The sequence below is a fragment of the Pteronotus mesoamericanus genome, unplaced genomic scaffold (assembly GCF_021234165.1).
Source record: "Pteronotus mesoamericanus isolate MK-2021 breed Mesoamerican mustached bat unplaced genomic scaffold, CSHL_Meso_final scaffold_371, whole genome shotgun sequence".
Taxonomy (NCBI): Eukaryota; Metazoa; Chordata; class Mammalia; order Chiroptera; family Mormoopidae; genus Pteronotus; species Pteronotus mesoamericanus.
Genome location: NW_026555314.1, coordinates 1,038,669 through 1,052,304, shown reverse-complemented (window position 1 = coordinate 1,052,304; position 13,636 = coordinate 1,038,669). Strand labels below are relative to the sequence as shown.

The window sequence follows — 13,636 nt, the reverse complement described above, 5'->3', positions numbered from 1 at the left end:
AGCACCAGATTGCTGGTGACAGGGGATATGCTGGTAGCCTTAAGGGTCCACACTACCTCCCTCTACTCCTGCCTCCTGTGGCCGGGACCTGGGAGAACATGCGGCCTGAGACAAACCTCGGGTCTCCTGTTGTGGAAGGACGAGGCATTAGGGCCACTCCAGGCCATAGTGGAGCCCTGGTGCAGGTGAAGAGAAGCAGTTTAGGGACCCACGTGACGTCAGATAGGCCAGGGCAGAGCGGGCTTTGGAGTCAGGGAGATCTGAGTTCCATTCCCAGCTCCACCGTCAACTTGCTTGGAAGTCTTGGGCAAGGAACTTCACTTCTCTGAGCTGCAGTTTCCGCACCTGTGTGGGATGTTTTCCTCAAGAGTATTAAACAAATGTGCTCCCTCATTATAGCTGTTTCTGAGACGCAGTCATCCCCGTGTCATCAGAGCTCTGACATGAGGAACGGGCAGCACTGCGTGGCGGGAGAAGCCCAGCCTGGTGGCCAGTCTGCCTCAGTTTGTACCCCAGCTCTCCCCAGCTAGTGATGTATCTATCAGAAGAGGGGCTGGCAGTGTCCTCTGAAGCAGCAGCCTCTGAGTGAGCCAAGGCCTTGGGCCTTCTGGGCCCTAGTCTTTTGTACCAGCAGACTCTGTCAGGGGCTAATTTGCCACCCACTGGACACGGAGCCAGGCATCAGGACTTCACCTGGGCATGGGTAGGAGACTCTGCCTTAGAGCTGCCTCTTCACTTTATATGCCGCTGCTTCAAAATCAGGGTCAGTTCTTACTTGGTGTAAGATTTGGAAAAATAGCTCCAGGTATATGCAGGCAGCTCAACACTTGATAATGGCTTCTTAGTAGGACTCAGATTCACGTTCTGAACCTGCCCGCCCGCACCCTTGTGCTGTGCTACCCACCATAGGGTTGGAGACGTCCTGCAGCTTGTCCAGAACTCTGGTCAGAATCCCTTGGAACGGGCCCTCAGATGCCCCTGAGACTCTGTCATGGCAGAGCACCCACAGCTCAGCTGAGGAGGAGCCCTTTAGGCCAGCCGAGAGGCAGAGGCAAAGAACAAATGAAGCCACAGGCTACTGGTCCTGGCGGCGCTGCCCGGCCACTCCCGCCTAGTTTCTGCTTCCCGTCTGTCTTGGGATTTCTCTACTGTGCTGAAATCCTTAGCATTGACACTTCCCAGCCAGGAAGAGGAAGTCACATGGGGGGCATATTTTAACCTTCAAGGGGCTTCTAATGATTGCTTTTTACACATGTTCACACAAAGTATAATAAGACTTCTGGACAAAATCTATACCTCTCCCGCACATGCAGTGTGCACATGTGTGTGTAAGTGTGTAAGTAATTGGACCCTGCCACAGTGGTGCTTGCTTCCTCTGTGCTCGGCTCTGGGCCAGGTGCTTGCGATGTGGTAGTGCGTTCCTGTGCTCACAGTTACCCTGTAGGCTACGAGGGAGCCCAGCTGAGGGCGGGTGGGTACTCACCCAGGGCTGCGTGGCTAGTTGGGACAGAGCCAAGGGAGAGCTGGGGTCTCGGTCTCCTTCTCCTCCAGGCCAGGGTGAGGCTATTACAAGGAGGGTCCCTGTGTCTGCTGACGTGAAGGAAGGCTGGGTCTATGTGCATGTCCCTCTTTGTTGGAGTTTTGCTGGTGGCAGGGCTGTTATAGAATGCCTTGGTCCATAACATGACCTGGCTCAGCTGGCCTTTGGGACATGTTGATGGCGATTCTATTGGACTGGCGAAGACCTTTGCTGTCTGTCTGATAGGCTCCATGTCACCTCAGAATGCCAGAGCCAGAAAGGACCTCAGAGGTCTGAGCTGAGCCTTCTGTGGGGCTCTCGGGCCTGCCTGTGGCCATGACCGTCCAGGTGTTTCAGCAGTACTGTGCCAGGTGGCCAAGACCGTCCTGGTCCCTGCAGCAGGCTCTTAGGAGGGATGGCAGGTATGAATTAGTGAATTACACAGCTTAGGGTTAGGATGCAACTGAAACTGTACCAAGAGACCTGGCCTGGCCTCTCCGTGGGATGGAAGACCTTCCTGCTAGGCAAAGCTTGGCTGGGATGTGAGGGGTATGTCAGGATTTCCCCTGAGGGGCAGGGTGAGAGAAACCAAGAAGGGGTCAAAGAGTGGGGGCTGTAGGAGCCAGTGTCCATGGCTGCAGGATGCCCATCTGGCCCCATTGACAGCATGAATAGAGCTGCCCTGAGCCCCAAGTTGTGGGGTGTGGGCTAGGTGGACCTTGCAGGGGAACTTAGGGTACCTTGTGCCAACCCCTCGTGCAACACCCATCCTCACCTGCCATATGCCGTCACGATCTGTGTCATGTCCTGTCTGTGCTCATTCTCGCCTGCTCGCCCACAGTGCCTCCGTCAATATTGCCCGTGCTGCCCCTAACCCTGACCACACTCTGTCTCCAGGCTTTGTCTTTCTGCTTGCACTGTCACGGCTCGCTTCAGGGGACAGCGCAGACCGCATGCTTCGCCCTCAGTCCGGCTTCCTGCTCCCCGTGACCAGGAGCACCTCCACATCTGCTGGTCCTGTGATTTGTAGAGTGTGTGTCTGATGTGCTTGGCTTCTGCCCACGGCCCATTTTCCCAGCTCTGGAGAGATGCAGATGCAGCAGTGGCCTCCCCTGCCCACCTGCCCACCTGGCAGGTGTCTCAGTCCTGTGTTCCCATTGCTTTGCTCCTTCTTGCTTTAAAAAAATAACAGAGGCAAATAGACTCTAAGATACTAACTTATCTTTACAAGGACAAGTATGGAAAAATACAATTTGTGCACAGTAGCCAAGATGCCACAAGGGAGGACCTGCAGGTGGCAGTGAGTGCAGGAGGGCAGGCCTGGCCTGGTCTCTGCACACTGGCCCTCCTTCCCAGGGCAAGGGGAAGGAAGCCTATGGTGGGCAAGCTATGTCCCTGTGAGCGGACCTCCTCAAAGTGGGAGGGACTCCTAGTGCAGCTCAGTTTGTATTACATGTCCTGCATAGAGTGGGGACTGGTTTGGGGGCGGCGAGAGAAGCTGTTAGAGGGTAGAGCCAGTTACCTCCTTTGCACACTCCTTCATTCGTATCTTTTATAGAACCTCTTTAGGCCATAGCTGGTCGTGGCATTTATTGAGTGTCTGCCGTGTTAGGAATGGGAAAGGGTGCCATGGGGAAAGCCAAGATGAGGGCACTGGGATCCCTGCTGCCTGGTTGCATCTCTGTGTCCCTAGGCAGTGTCGCGGGGCAGTGGTCGGTGCCAAGAGGGAATGCCATGAGCTGGCTCTGGGCTTTGATGGATTGGAAGGGCTTACTGGAGGGGGCGGGCCTCCAGAGAGGCCTTTGGGCTATTTTGGGTGATAAACAATAGGAGCAAAGACATGGAGGTTTGGTAGCTGGGGTGGGCAGAAGAAGACCTTGAGAGGAGAGAGCATGGGAAACCGGCAGAGCCCAAAGGGGCTTCTTTCCTCTAGAAAGTACAGGGAATGCTGTGGCCACAGCATCTCTCTTTTGACTCTAAATAAGGCAGAGGCTCCCGGTCCTCCTATTTGAAGAGCCTTCCTGGGATCCTCACCAGATCACTGGGTGAGCTCCGGGCTCTCACGTGACAGAGCTGCCCTTCTTCCCCTGGAGTTTGTGTTACGAGGCGGCTGCCCACCTGCCTTTGGATAGGAAAATGGTTAAAGCTTCCCAAAGACCTCCCTGGTCAGTGCCTTGCCTGGCTTGGGGAGCAGAGTAATGCAGGGCGAGGGTGCAGGACAAGGAGCACAGCATGAGAGGTGCCCAGTGAGGCCAAGTCTTCTCCCCACTCTGAGCACAGGGTCCCGATGGGATGGGGCCACGGTCTCAGCACGTTGGGCCTGCAAGGTGCCTGGTGCTGCTTGGTCAGCCCTTGCTGGCGGACACTGGCAGAGAAGGGGCAGGGCGTGAACCTGGCCCCTGTGGTGATGCCCTGGCACCCGCCTGCTGTCGCTTGTGTGTCTGCCTCTTTTGGGAGCCACCCCGGGGTCTTTGGTGTCTCTCTTGAGCATCTGTGTAGTCTCCTTAGCCTGCAGGAGGGCTCCCCCGCCCCACACAGCCAGTGGACATGCCCTTTCCCAGTGGCCGTGAGGGACCAATGGGGGCAGATTTGTCCAGGTGAAAGAGTTCTCAAAATACTGATCCGCCCAGGTGTTGGTGGAAACCATAGTTTTCTGGTTGGCAGAGCATTGGTGATCTAGTTAGAGTTGCTACAGTTTTGGATGGCACAACCACGCCCTTTTCCTTAGACTTCCAGTGAACTGAGCTGGTGGAATAAGTGGCTGTGAGCTCTTCCCGGTGTTTCGTGCTGGAGCAAACAGAGAGGAACTTGTAACTGGCCCGGGGCTCCTGAGAGGGGCTGCAGGGTTTGAGCTGAGTCAAACCGGAATAAAAAAATCCTTGGAGTGCTGTCACTCTCACAGCCAGCGGGACAAGCAGCCTTTCTGTCACCAAGTCAGATCCCTTCCCCCCTGTGTCCCCAGCTCTCATTGCTTTGCAGTTGGCCCTGCGGGTCCCACTCTGGAAGTGGAGACTGCTAGGGCTTAGGAGCAAGCGGTGCCATCAGCTGTTGGTTGGCAGATGCACATCCCTCTACGGATTCCGCAGAGGGACTGGCCCGGCCCAAAGACATAAAAGTGAAATGTTCCAGTGATTAACAGTAAGAGAATGAAGTATTTATAATCTCACCGCAAATACTAAGCGTAAGCAGGCTTTGTGTGAGCAGACTTGTTAAAAGACATTCTGAAAGAAGAGCAGGGCAGCCTATCTAGTCTTCTCAGTAGTACCAGCCTTCTTTCTTGCTGGCCTGTAGGCAGCTCCCGAAGAAAATCAGGAGCCTGGGCAGTCCCTATGGTCCCGTTCCGTGTGGGTGTTTCTCCACCCAGCTCCGTGGGAGGTCTGACTCTTCAGCCGAATCTGGCTCTCCTACACAGAAGAAGGGCTCATCTAGCTCCTGCTCCGCCCATGAACCAAGGGGCCAGGAGAAGCCCAGCCTAGGTCCTTCTGCAGAACCTCCAGGTGGTGGCTGCGGCAGGATGGCAACCGCTTCTTCAGGCCCTTGCCTTCCCCGTCTGGCCTCGCTCCGGCAGGCAGGCAGGCAGAATAGACGATGCCGCCATCAGGCTTGGCAGCCTTTGCCTGCTGAACATCGGCAGGCCCACCTGGTTCTTGTCTGAGCACAGGCCAGCTTCCTGGCGATGTCCCATTGTGCCCAGGTTGGGCCTGGGCCTCTAGGATGTGGAGGAAGCACCCCAGGCCATTAGTGCCTGGTCACACAAAGGCCTGTGTCAGCCTCTTTAGACCCTCGGCCCACAGGGTCCCAGATAAGGACTGTGACACCCAGGGACAGCTTTGTGGAGGAGGTGGGGCTAGAGCCAGGCCTGGAAGCTTGGCCAGCTGGTGAAAACTGGGTATTCCCCAGGTCAGAACTGCCCGACTCCCCATACACACTGGCTCCCCATGTGCCTTTATCAGGCGCACTGGGAGCGTGAGGGCTAGGCACTGTGGTGCCTGAGCCTGTGCTCAGTTCACCTGTCCTGGAGGCAGGCGGAGTGTGGCTCAGGGAGGGTTGGTCCTTGCCCAGAGTCACATGGCTTTGAGGTGACGTCCAGGGCTGTTTGCTTACTCAGCCCAGAGGAGCCGTTGCCCCGGTTCTCCTAGAAGTTTCCCTATTCGTGGCCTTCCCTGGGTTCACCGGCCTTCCCTTGGCAGTAGACCTGGTGACCTGAGAGTTGACACACTGCAGAGGAGACTTCTGGGAATGGGGAGAGGAAAGTGGTCCCTGGCGTCCTTCCCTCTCCTTCTGCCCCACTGCAGAAGCCTCCCAGGCAGGACTTTCCTGTCTCAGGCTGTTCTGGGTTGCACACCCCAGTCCAGAGAGCCCTCTGGTCTCTGTGTTGCTCCCAACTCCCCTGCTGCCACCTGCCCAGCCAGCTCATCCAGCTCCAGGGTTCTTAGGCTGGCCCTGTGTTCTCCACGAGCTGCTTCTCAGCACTCTGAGCCCGTCCTCCCCGTCCCATCACCAGTGGCTTGGCTGGTGACAGGAAGACAGTCTGCACAGCACATCTCACCCACCATCTGTTTGTGGTCTCACTGAGGCCCTTGCTCAGCTGTACCAGGGAAGGTCCCATCTACCAGGAAAGGAGGGAAAGGGTGAGGCGCCAGATGCCCGGGGCTATAGAGTGAATTTTTAAGACCTTTTAACTGTTTCATCCTATTGATGTAAAAAGAATGAAATGTAGTTTTCTTTTTATCTGTTTGCTTCTTGGTGTGAAACCTTAGGTTGCTTCTTAGTATTTAAAATCAGGATCATTTTAAATAGCCTTGTGTCAACCCTTCCACACACACAAGACCCAAAAGGATAAGAGAGAAACTTGGCCATGGGACTTCTGAGTCCCTGTTGGTGGCTTGTTTGCAGCGATGCTCTTGTCCTCTGTTTCCCAGGTATGTGCACCCCCAGCAGGAACCCTGGTCTCCCGCTTTGTGTCACAGGCCTGGTGAGGAAAGGGTTGCAGCTCCAGCCAGGGCACCGCAGAGCACCCAGGCCCACCTCTCCAGGTCTGGCCCAGCCGCCCGTAGGAGTGCCGTGCCTCAGAGGCGCCACAAAACTGGTTGCTCTTGGGGGCTTCCAGACCCTTTCCCCTTCCCTTCTGAGCACCAGCTTTCCTCAGGGCTTCTCAGGTGTCCTTGATCATCCCAGGACGAGGGCTTGTCCAGAATCACCAGAGGGCCACCGAGGGCCAATGCTCTTCACCCTTTCAGAGGGTCAGCCACGCTGGGTTCTCATACACGTGTCTGAGAGGTGCCAGGAATGTTGCATCCCTACCCCTGCCAAGTCCCTCAGCTTACCCCGGTCCTGCTCCTCTGCTGGAGCTGTTGTTGCTGTGGATGTTACTTTACCAGAGGCTCAGCAGAGGCCTCGCCTCTCAGGGGAGCAGACACCCTGAAGCTCAGTGCCACCGTTTGCTGCCCGCACCTTTCTTGGTGCGGTCTGCTGCCTCTGCTGCAGGCCGTGGTGCATGAGAGGTTCGCTCGCCAAGCCGCCCTGAGAAGGCATTAGTACATTGCGAGTAAATATCCATTTGCTTAAGCCAATCCCAGATTTCCTAATGATCACACTGGATTCCACCAAATTAGCAATTCTTTCAGGCCCAAAGCCCCGCAGCTTGTGAGCACATGAGCTCATTGGGCAGTGCTCCAGTTCTCGTTCGGCACTCCCAGCTAGGCTTGCTTCCTGGATGCTTGCCACACGGTGCGCCGCTCAGCCGTGCAGGGACTTTACCTGGTACGATGCTGGTTAAGGAGCGCCTGCCCTGGCCTGACTTTCTTAAAATTTCACGGGCCATCACTCCCATGTGCCAGGCACTAGGCCAGGTCCCGTGTGTGTGTCAGGGTCAGAGGCAGGGAGAGCAGTGACAAACATGTTAAAAAGTGTCAAGTGGAGGCCCGGACAGCCCGAGTGGCAGATCTGAGATTGGAATGCTGGTCTGGGACTGCAGGGTCCCGAGTTCCTGCGGTGACCCTGTATGGCCTTGGGAGCAAAGGGTGTCCGTCACTGGCCCTCAGTTATCACACAAAGAATGGGCAGCATGCGCCACTTCTCTGGGAGAAGTGATCCCCTCATACTGGGGACTCGGGGGTTTGAGACTTCTCGTGAGGGCTGCAGGCCTTCCGGTAGTCCCTGTTCAGTGCTTATGGGGCCTGAGAGGTCTGGCCTTGGGAGTCAGGGGTGAGGCCCGTACTGAGTGTGAGGCAGAGAGGTCCAGCCAGGTCCCTGCTCCCCCGTCCGTGCGATGCAGCGCTTCTGTGTGGGTCACCCAGGGGTCCAACACGCGCCCCATATCCTAGTTTCTTATGCTTCTTCAGCTCAGCTGACACTGAGGACCCACAGTTGCACAGGGCAGTGGACGCTGCGACGGCAGTATGGAGGAAGGCTATGTGGGACTACCCAAGAGGTCACTGTCCCCGAACCCTGGTGTGTGACGAGATGTAGGCGGCGAGGGCGGAGCTGTGGGCCGCCTTTGGAGGCACAGGCCTAGTTCTCAGTGTTAGTGATATCCACTTGGAATGTCCTGTCGTGTCAGCGTGTAAGAAGTGGGCAGCCTCCCATCGACATGGTGCTGCTCAGGCGCTGTCTCCAGTGTGGCACAAGCAAGGGCCCTGCCCATTCAGAACTCAGTCTCTATAATGTCCAGTGTAAGACATTAGAGATAAAGTAAGTTCAGGTTCTCTGAGGTAATAACAGTGATAATTGAGCTGACGTTTTGTGAACATTTACTGAATATCGGACCCTGTTCCAAGCACTTTATATGTACTAACCTATTTAATTTTCATAACAATTCTATGAAGAGGGCACTTGTATTATCACAATTTTACATGTGAGGTAACTGGAGTGTAAAGAAAGTGTGGCAGTTGCATAGGTTCTCCAACATAGTCAGCAACAGAGCAGCTGGCTTTTGACTTTGTTGAGACAGCTTTACATTTCGTTGCAAGTTGTTTTGCCCACCAGGCTGCCCCTGTCTGCCCTCCCGTGGACCCTGGGTAATTGTCTGTTAGGTACTAGTGTGTGGTCCCAGAGCAGATTTTCAAGGCAGCCGAGCACGAGGCCGTAGGGGTCAGGGGGCTGTGTTTGACTTTTTCCCTGATTAGGACAGAATTTACCTGCTTAAAGTCACACAGCTAGTGAGTGGTACAAGCTTTCTTGATTCCTATTTCATTTTATTCTCATTCAAGAGAAAGGAGAAGGGGGGAGGAGAGAGAGGAACATCAGTTGGTTGCCTTCCACAGTGCCCTGACCAGGATCAAGCCGGTGACCTTTTGGTTATGGAATAACACTCCAACCAACTGAGCCACACCGGCAGGGCACCATGTTTTGTTTTTAATGATTGCATTTCATCTCTACTGTTGGTTTATTATTTATTCCTCTTTTTAAAAAAAATGTAGTGACCAAAAAATACATTTTTACGGGATCACAGCCTGCCTTCAAATGATATTACATCACTTCATGTGCTGTGTAAGAACCTCCTGTCTCTGTGCTATTGTTTTTATTCATGTCACTTTTATATATACTGTATACTCACAAAGTGTTGCTACAATTTTTGCTTTAGACAGTAGTCAATATTTTAGAGAAATTAAAAACATGAAAAAGAATATCTTTTATATTTATCACTGCTTTAACTATTTCAAAGGAACTTTATTTCTTTATATAGATCTATGTTTCTGTCTGTTTTCAATTTATTCTGCCTGAAGAACTTTTTTTTTTAAAGATTTCTTCTAACTAACTCAGATCTAATGGTAAGGAATCCTCTGTTTTTGTTTGTCTGAAAAAGTCTATTCTTTATTTCTGAGCAAGATTTTCTCTGGATACAGAATTCTGGGTTCACTTTTTTTTTTCTCAGCACTTGAAAGATGTCTGACTTTCTGATGAGAAGTATGCTGTAATTATTAATTTTGTCCCTCTATATGTGTGTCTTTCTCCACCTTCAAGGTTTCCTCTATATCTCTGGTTTTCAGCAGTTTGAATATGATGCAGAGGTGTGATTGATTGATTGATTGGTTTGTTTTAATGTGTGTGTGAAGAAGTCCTTGACCTGCTCGGTGGTCTCTGAGAGTCTTGGTGATTTGACATTTTTCATTAGTTTTAGAAAATTCTCAGTCATTATCTCCTAAAATATTTCTTCTCTTTCTGTCTCGTTTTCTTCTAGGACCGCAATTAGCGTATTTGGTCATTTGGATGATCTGTACTGGTTTGGTTTCCCCCCTCTCTCTCAGTTTGGATTATTTCTACTGACCTATCTTTAAGTTTTTATTATTTTCCCTTCATCTGTGTCAAATTTGCTGAGAAGCCTGACAAAGGCATTCTTGGTTTCTTTTACTATGTTTTTTCCCTTAATTTCTGTTGTCTCTATTTGACTCTTGCTTATAGCTTCCATTTCACTCCTGAAATTGCCCATCTGTTCATATATGTGTCTACCTTTTAAACTAGAACCTTTTAACATATTTATCATATTCATGAATCACATTAATCTTAGTTATTTTAAATTCCCCATCAGGTAATTCCAACATCTAGGTCATCTCTGAGTCTGGTTTTGTTGATTATTATGTCTGTTGACAGTGTTCTTTTGTGTGTGTGTGTCTCATCATAATTTTTATATTCAATACCAGATATCATGTGTAGGACAGAGAGATGGAAATAAGTAATATTTATGCCTGGAATGGGCTTTCCTCTTTTGTTTCTAGGCATGGGAGGAGAGGGGCTGAGTTAGGCTAATCAAGAAGTCAAGCTGGGGTTGGGTTTTATTGTTGCTATGGTTACCTTCACTGCCCCACCAGCTTCAAATTCCTCTGATGTTACTTTATGCTTAGAGTTGGGGTGTGTTCGCGAGAAGGTTTTTCCAGTGTTCCATTCCCACCTCCTTCTCCCAACGTTCCTGCCTCTCTCCCCGCAGTAGGCCACTTCCATGTTACTCATGCTTGGTAGCCTGGAGCAGGGGCAGCATTGGTTCTCTGTCGTCTTGGTTCAGACTCGGGCTTGGTTAGGCTCTGTCCCTTCGTCTCTGGAGTGGGTCTCTCAGTGATTTAGTTCCTCCCGCAGCGGTGGGATACCTGAGCATTTGGGCCCTGGGGGGTTTCCTGTCCCTCCCTCAGGGTAGGTTTTGTATTTTCCTCTCTAGCTGCAGTAGGTCTTCATCTGTACCCTGGAGGCAACAAGGTTTGCCCCCCTTCCCCCGGTGGCTTAAGGCTTTGTTCCTCGAGGGAGAAAGGCCCAGCCAAGGCTTTATGCCTTCCCATGGTGGTGGCCACTGCTCTTCTCCAGGCCTGCACCCCAGTGAGGTTTTTTATGACCTCCCTTCCGGCCCTGACCCTGCTTTTTCTCATCAGCACCTGTGCAGGTCTAAGGCGAGGAGTCAACAAGCAGGTACCAACCTCCCTTGTGTCTGCAAGTCCCAGGAATCTATACTCTTCTGCTGTATCATACTTGACATTTGGCAACTGGTTAAAAATGTTTGCTGAATTCTTACCCACACTAGTTATATATGCCTATTATATTTATATGGTAGAAATACTATATAATGATATACTACTATGCATCTCTTCGCAACTCCATGTTCAACAACATCACGTTGGAGGCTTGAAATCAGCCACGATGGGAGTATTTACACCACAGAAATCAATAAATGCTACAAATGAGGGCTTTCCCCCCACTGAGAGCCCGTTTTTAAACATTTACCAGAACACCATTGTTTGGAGAAACTCCCACACAGTTGACTGTGGAGCGTGGTGCCTTTGGAGAGTGGCCCGGCGGCCTCTGGGACAGGCCGGGTCCAGCAGCGCCAGAGTGCCTGCGTTTAGGCCGTCTCCTCCACAGGGCAGTCACCAGGCCTCTGGCTGGGAGCCCGCCTTGGGGAGGCTCCTCCATGCTGGAGGTGGTGGGTTCATGCTGCCGCCCTCCCTCCCTCCCTCTTTCTCCCCTCAGAGCGCAGCCAGGACAGCACGGCCGTGGCACTCTCTGACTCCAGCTCAACACAAGACTTCTTTAACGAGCCCTCCAGCTCGCTGGAGGGGTCCCGGAAACCCTACGTTGAGAAGAGGCTGCCTGTTCCCAGTTCCCAACCAGGACCAACCAGTAAAGACCTCCCAGGGGCCACAGAGGAAAGAGGTAGGAAGACCTAACTCAGTAAATCAGAACTGCTTTGATGCCCTGTGGCGGTGTGGGCAGCGCTGAAGAAAGCAGGCTGTGGTGTGGCTCGGGCCCCGCTTGGCTTTTGTCCTCTTGCCTCCACCTGCTGCCCTGGAGCTCGGCCGGGCAAGTTACTCGGTGGGGCCTCTGTTGTCCTTCCTGTGGGTGGGAGGGCTCCCAAGGCCACTGCAGGGTTGTGAGGATAAAATGAGAGCACAGAAGGTGCCCGCTTGGTGCCTGGCACGTAGTGTGCGCTCAGTGGGACCTGTCATTGTTACGATCCCCGCCATGGCTCAGAGTGGAAAAGCCATGTCCATGACATGAGTGCCCCTATTTTTTTCTTGATAAATGGCAATTAAAAAAAAAATCTTTGGATCCTAAATGTCACAAATGTGGGGATTTTTTTAGTCTGAATTTCATATTAGGCATTTAGGGGAAAAAAATCCTTCTTTTTTGGTGGGAGAGGGGTAGGGCTGATTTTATTCTGGGGTACGCCCAGCTTTTTTGGAGTCCCCGGGTCCCTTCTGTGGAAATGAGTGGCCGAAGCCCCACACCCCTACTTGCTGGGAGAATGAATGCAGGCCGGGCATCCTCTACGCTGCTCTGAGGCTGTGACTGGTTGGCCGTACATAGATTTTGAAAGCTTTCCCCCTTTGGCCAGGGCCAGGGCCAGGGCACACAGATGCTTGCCAAACAGTATCAACATCCCAGACCCATGTTTGGGGGTCCTCTGCCAGGCATTGTTTTAACTCGTAACCACCCTAGAAATAAAACACTGTGATGATTCCCATTTTAGGTGAAAATGGGTGAAAAACCTCAGATTGAGTGGAGCAGGAATTTGCCCATGGTTGTTCTGTACCCTCAACTACTACCCCATGCTGCCTCTCTAGCTGGGCTACATGGGCAGATGAGGTTGATGATAACCTGGCAACCCCAGGGTCCAGGGCCTAACCCTGAGAAGTCGCCGCACAGGCCCTGGATGGGAGAATCAAGGTTCAGGGGCTCACATGTAGTTGTGGCGGTGGGGCCAGAGCCATGTGCACTAGAGATAGCCTCTCCCAGCTCTCTGTTCCTTGCCAGCCTCCGCTAGCTGGCCTTAGAAGGGGATGAGACTGCATGCCCTGCAGATTGGACAAGCAGGCCATGGATTTACCTGCCCTGGACCCCCTTCGAGAGATGAGGCCAATGCCCTGCTTTCTCACTAGACAGTCATCATACTATCCCAGACCAACGTTAACGCTCCACAGCTGCCAGAAGCACTGCAGGGAGCCTGGAAGGGGAAGGAAGAAGTAACCTACACTCCCAACACTCTAACACAGTGACTGTTGTTCACGTCAGTCTCAAAAATAAGATTATTTTTACCAATGGACAAGTGAGGCCTCTCGTCTGTGGTCCATCAAGCAGCAAACTGCTGTGGTTGCTGCTGTACCTCTTCACTGTGCCTGGGGAAGGGAGGGAGCCTGGGGGGTTGCTGAGCTGCGAGGAGGTCAGCTTTGCCCCGGCCCAGCCTGTGCAGGCCTTTTCAGGCATATGAGGAGCGCACTGCCTTTTCCCTCCCATCCAGAGCCAGTGCACTAAGCAGATAGTGTGTAGGGCTGGCCATTGGTAAAGAAAGTTAGGATAGAACCAGTTACTACAGTAGCAGATGGGCTTGAAAGGAACCATTGTGGGCTCATGTTTCCCCTGTAAGCCCTGCCCTGCCTGGGTGGTGAAGTTGATGAACTTGCTGTTGGGAGAGAGAGATGTTCTGAACTGCACCTGGCAGAGAATGTGAAGAGCTGACTGCCCTCCGGGACTGACCCTGGTCAGTGGCAGTGGCTGACCCACATTCTTGTGGGTTCCCACTGGGCAGCAGCCATAGCCACCAGGGCCCCAGAGCTCTAGCAGCTTTTGCCCTTGGTGGAAAGCCAGGATGTGGGACCAAGCCAGCACTGAGTGTGGGCCCTGAGTGTGCCCCAT

At 52.7% G+C, this 13,636-nt stretch overlaps 1 protein-coding gene across 1 annotated transcript in view; it reads left to right on the top strand.

The window, feature by feature from the left end:
* The window catches only part of CABIN1 (calcineurin binding protein 1), a 132,552-nt gene that overhangs the window by 57,128 nt on the left and 61,788 nt on the right, over positions 1-13,636 (top strand). The window contains exon 27 of the mRNA XM_054592826.1: positions 11,474-11,656. Coding sequence (XP_054448801.1) covers positions 11,474-11,656 — 183 coding nt within the window. The remainder of the gene's footprint in view (positions 1-11,473; positions 11,657-13,636) is intronic.